Below are 3,598 nucleotides of genomic sequence, written 5' to 3'. Positions count from 1 at the left end.
GTGCCCGCCAGCGAATGTGCGGTGCGCCTCCGCAGCAGCCTGCGGCCAAGCGCGACTCCCTATGGAGAGGCATATGTTTTCCATCTCTCAAGCTTTGTGGTGCAGTGCATCCCATACCTCTTCTCTCTTTATTTGCCTTTGTTTTTGCTATGTTTTGTGTGGTTCTACGGCCGGATAGTCCCGCGGCCCTCCCTTCCCTCTGCGCTGCTTGGAACGTGTGCGTATGTGATGGTGCGGATTGACGATGTGGTCGGAACTCGAGCGTGGCGGCGGGTGTGCTGAGCTGCACCGCGTGTGGGTGGACATCCTTCTTGGTTCGCCACGGCAACGGAACGGGAGGCAGCAGGCGCCTCTGCACAACGTGCCGCCAACCCGTCGCCGTCCTTCTGGCGCTGCCGGTGCGGCTGCCACGGGGTGCGGCGGCGGAGTGCAGGCATCGCGCGCACGAGCGGAGGGCACACACAAATGCGGATGCTCCCGCCAGTCACTCGGAAACTTCCGCTCGAATATTGCTTATACATTTTCTTTTTTTTTTGCATATTTTAGTGCGCATTGAACAAAAAAAAAAGAATTACTTTGGAGCAGTGTAGACGTGTATGAGCATAATAAATACATAACTTTAATATTTTTGACCGTTGGAAGTTTTTTACATGCATTTGTTGTAATTCTCATGATAGCCCTCACCGTAATGATGCTGAGTGTATGTTGGTGTGGGCGTAGGAGACCGTTGTTTTTTCCCTTCCGCGCTGTTTCTCGCGCGGCTGCGCTGGTGTTGACCTCCTTCCATCCTCCTTTCCCTTCTTGTGGGACGGCACCCCTCGCCAGCCGCAGACACACACACACACACAGACAGGCAGGCAGGCAGACGCAACGAGCACCACAGCGGACGTGGCACTGCGATGTTCCACTGTAACACAGAAGGCTGCGGCGCCTGCTCGGAGTCTGGCGTCAGCACGGCGGCGTGAGCGTGCGTTCACTCCGCGCTGCAGTGGCTTCAGCGTTGCGTGGGCTGTTGTTGAATCTTTTGGAAACGCGGGCAGATGTGCGCTTCCCTGGTGGTGGCTAGAGCATGGGCAGCGTGTCGCATGGCGTAACAGTCGTTTGTGGATGTCGATTTTAGTTGGCGGATGTTTCTGCCTCGGGCTCGCCTGGTGGTGAAGGCGGCGCCGGAGCTGCGCGACTGTGCGGAAGCCCGGCGATTACGCTGGTGCGAGGGTGTTGTTTGGGTCCGTTACGTGCAGATCGTAGTGTCTCCGGAGGAGCTTCCACTTGAGCCCACCGCACTCGTTCTGCTGCCTGTTGCTGTGCATGACTTTTGCACTGCAGTTCTGGCTCTCAGCGTGGCGTATTTTTTCCCTCGCTCATCCCACTGCTGCGGCTTATCGTTTTTTTTTCTGTTTTCTGCTGCTCTACTTGCGTTGGTTGCTTGTGTTTTTTTGCATGTACCTCTTTTTGCTTTTGTTTGGCGTCTCACTCCAGCAGCGGCCATGCCGAGGCGGAGATTACTGATAACTAAGCGGACACTGACGCGGGTTGCTCTGCTGCTGTTTCTCTTCATTGCAGTCACGACTCTGCTGTCATTCTCGTTTGACACCGCCTTCTATGGTGCGGCTGGACCCTACAGTTCCTGCCACCCGCTAGCGGCAGCGGCCGATGACGCGGCACTCGCCCACATCCCGCGCAGCGTTGTGGACACGTGGGGCCGGCGGCACTACCTGATTGTGCTGGGTATTCCTTCTGTGGATGACGAAATAAAGCGGAGGCGTCGCAACCTGCAGCGATCAACGTGCTGGCGGTTCCCCGGTGTGGCGACGCGGGCGAATGACTTCACCGGTGCGATGCTTGTGCTGTACGTCCTTGGTCGCCACCCAGCGCATGGCTACAACTACTCCGCCGCGCTGCAGGAGGAGGCGGCGCAGTGGCACGACGTGGTTGCGCTGCCAATGAATGAGGGCCGTGTGATGACGAGAAAAACAGGTGATGATGACTGGGGCATCGAAGCTGCGATGGCTGTAAGCCGCAAGACGTACATGTGGTTTGATCTTGCGCTCCGCTTGTTCCCCACCGCCAGCTACATTGCGAAGGGCGACGATGATATATTTCTTCAAGTGCCACGGTTCCTTGTGAACCTGCGACTTCTGCCGCGCCGTGGGATCTACATGGGATCGCAGTTTCTTCTTCCAGCGTCAGAGAAGGATGAGTCTAAGGGTGTTTTTTTTATGATTGGCTGGTGCTACACATTGTCGAGAGATTTGGCGGAGGCGTTGGTGTCGTACAAGCCGCTGCAACGCCTGGTGTACCTGCCATACAGCAAGGAGCAGGAGGACGAAATTTTTTCAATCAATATGGACCACGAGGACATTATGGTTGGGCGTGTGCTGCTGCAGGAAGTGAAGCCCCAGCCATTGGTGAATGTCAGGGCCTTTGATTGTCTTTTTGGAAACATTCGCAACAACACAGGGCATTCGCAGGTGATGCCATCTTCCATATGTCTTCACCACGTACGGGAGGACGACTACGCTGCGCTCATGGCGCGCTTTGGCCATGACACGTCGCCATTCCCTTTACGTGTGGAACGTATTTCGAAGGAACTGTTCCATTTATTGTGTAATTAATGAATGAATGAATAAAACCTCCTTTTTTTTTGCGTAAACATATTGCTTGACTTTTTTTTTGCTGCTTGCGTGCTTCTGCTGGGAGCACGTGACGCGAAGGTGCGTTTATGTGTTGGGCCACCAATGGGCGATGCACCCGGGTTTGTGCCTTTTTTTTTCGTTTTATTATTCCGGTGAGTGCGCGATGGGAAATTGTGTGGTTTGTTTTTTTGCCTTACGCCTGTCTTCCGACGCCTAGTGGGGGGCGGGCGACGCCGGTGGGGCACGGTCCCTTGCCTGTGTGTGCTGCAGCTGCGTCTCTCTTTCTCCCCGCAGGTTCTCTTACAGCAATGCACGCAGGATAAGTGCAATGCAGCCGTGTAAAGGTGGTGCCGAGTCCTATGGCGGGAGAGCAGAGGGGCTGCTACCGCGGGATACTTAGCACGCAAGGCGGTACCAACCGCGAGAGACGCTTGCGGCGGTGGGGCGGGCAGACGAGAAGCGGACTGCGGCTAAAGTCGCCCATGGGCTTGTGGAGGTTGTTTGCGTTGCGTGGGCTGTTGTTGAATCTTTTGGAAACGCGGGCAGATGTGTGCTTCCCTGGTGGTGGCTAGAGTATGGGCAGCGTGCCGCATGGCGTAACAGTCGTTTGTGGATGTCGATTTTAGTTGGTGGATGTTTCTGCCTCGGGCTCGCCTGGTGGTGAAGGCGGCGCCGGAGCTGCGCGACTGTGCGGAAGCCTGGCGATTACGCTGGTGCGAGGGTGTTGTTTGGGTCCGTTGCGTGCAGATCGTAGTGTCTCCGGAGGAGCTTCCACTTGAGCCCACCGCACTCGTTCTGCTGCCTGTTGCTGTGCGCTGGGCCACAGTTTTCTCGTGCATGTCGACTGTGCTGGTGCGGCTGCAATCACGAGAACAGTGCGTGGTGTGGAGCATTGATGACGCCGGATGTTTTTTGTTGTTTACTTTGCTTTTTTTGTGGAGTCCACGGAAGTATTGTTTGAG

At 55.9% G+C, this 3,598-nt stretch overlaps 3 protein-coding genes across 3 annotated transcripts, besides 1 other annotated feature; 2 read left to right on the top strand and 1 right to left on the bottom strand.

The window, feature by feature from the left end:
• Positions 1 to 164: 164 nt before the first annotated feature.
• On the bottom strand, positions 165 to 521 carry TraAM80_10142 (uncharacterized protein; the record flags this gene model as incomplete). Its single annotated transcript, XM_029386786.1, has 1 exon — positions 165 to 521. The coding sequence occupies one exon, from the start codon at positions 519 to 521 to the stop codon at positions 165 to 167; it is 357 nt and encodes a 118-aa protein (XP_029233359.1).
• Positions 522 to 828: 307 nt separating this feature from the next.
• Positions 829 to 867: a microsatellite.
• Positions 868 to 1,127: 260 nt separating this feature from the next.
• On the top strand, positions 1,128 to 2,615 carry TraAM80_10141 (UDP-Gal or UDP-GlcNAc-dependent glycosyltransferase; the record flags this gene model as incomplete). Its single annotated transcript, XM_029386785.1, has 1 exon — positions 1,128 to 2,615. The coding sequence occupies one exon, from the start codon at positions 1,128 to 1,130 to the stop codon at positions 2,613 to 2,615; it is 1,488 nt and encodes a 495-aa protein (XP_029233358.1).
• A 654-nt stretch (positions 2,616 to 3,269) lies between these two features.
• TraAM80_10140 (uncharacterized protein) lies at positions 3,270 to 3,598 on the top strand (the record flags this gene model as incomplete). Its single annotated transcript, XM_029386784.1, has 1 exon — positions 3,270 to 3,598. A coding segment is annotated over one exon (329 nt), but the record flags the coding sequence as incomplete, so codon positions are not given.

The sequence above is a fragment of the Trypanosoma rangeli genome (genome assembly GCF_003719475.1).
Source record: "Trypanosoma rangeli strain AM80 chromosome Unknown Tra_15.4_contig_00807, whole genome shotgun sequence".
Classification (NCBI taxonomy): domain Eukaryota; phylum Euglenozoa; class Kinetoplastea; order Trypanosomatida; family Trypanosomatidae; genus Trypanosoma; species Trypanosoma rangeli.
The sequence above is the reverse complement of the archived record's forward strand: the minus strand, read 5'-3'. Positions and strand labels throughout refer to the sequence as shown.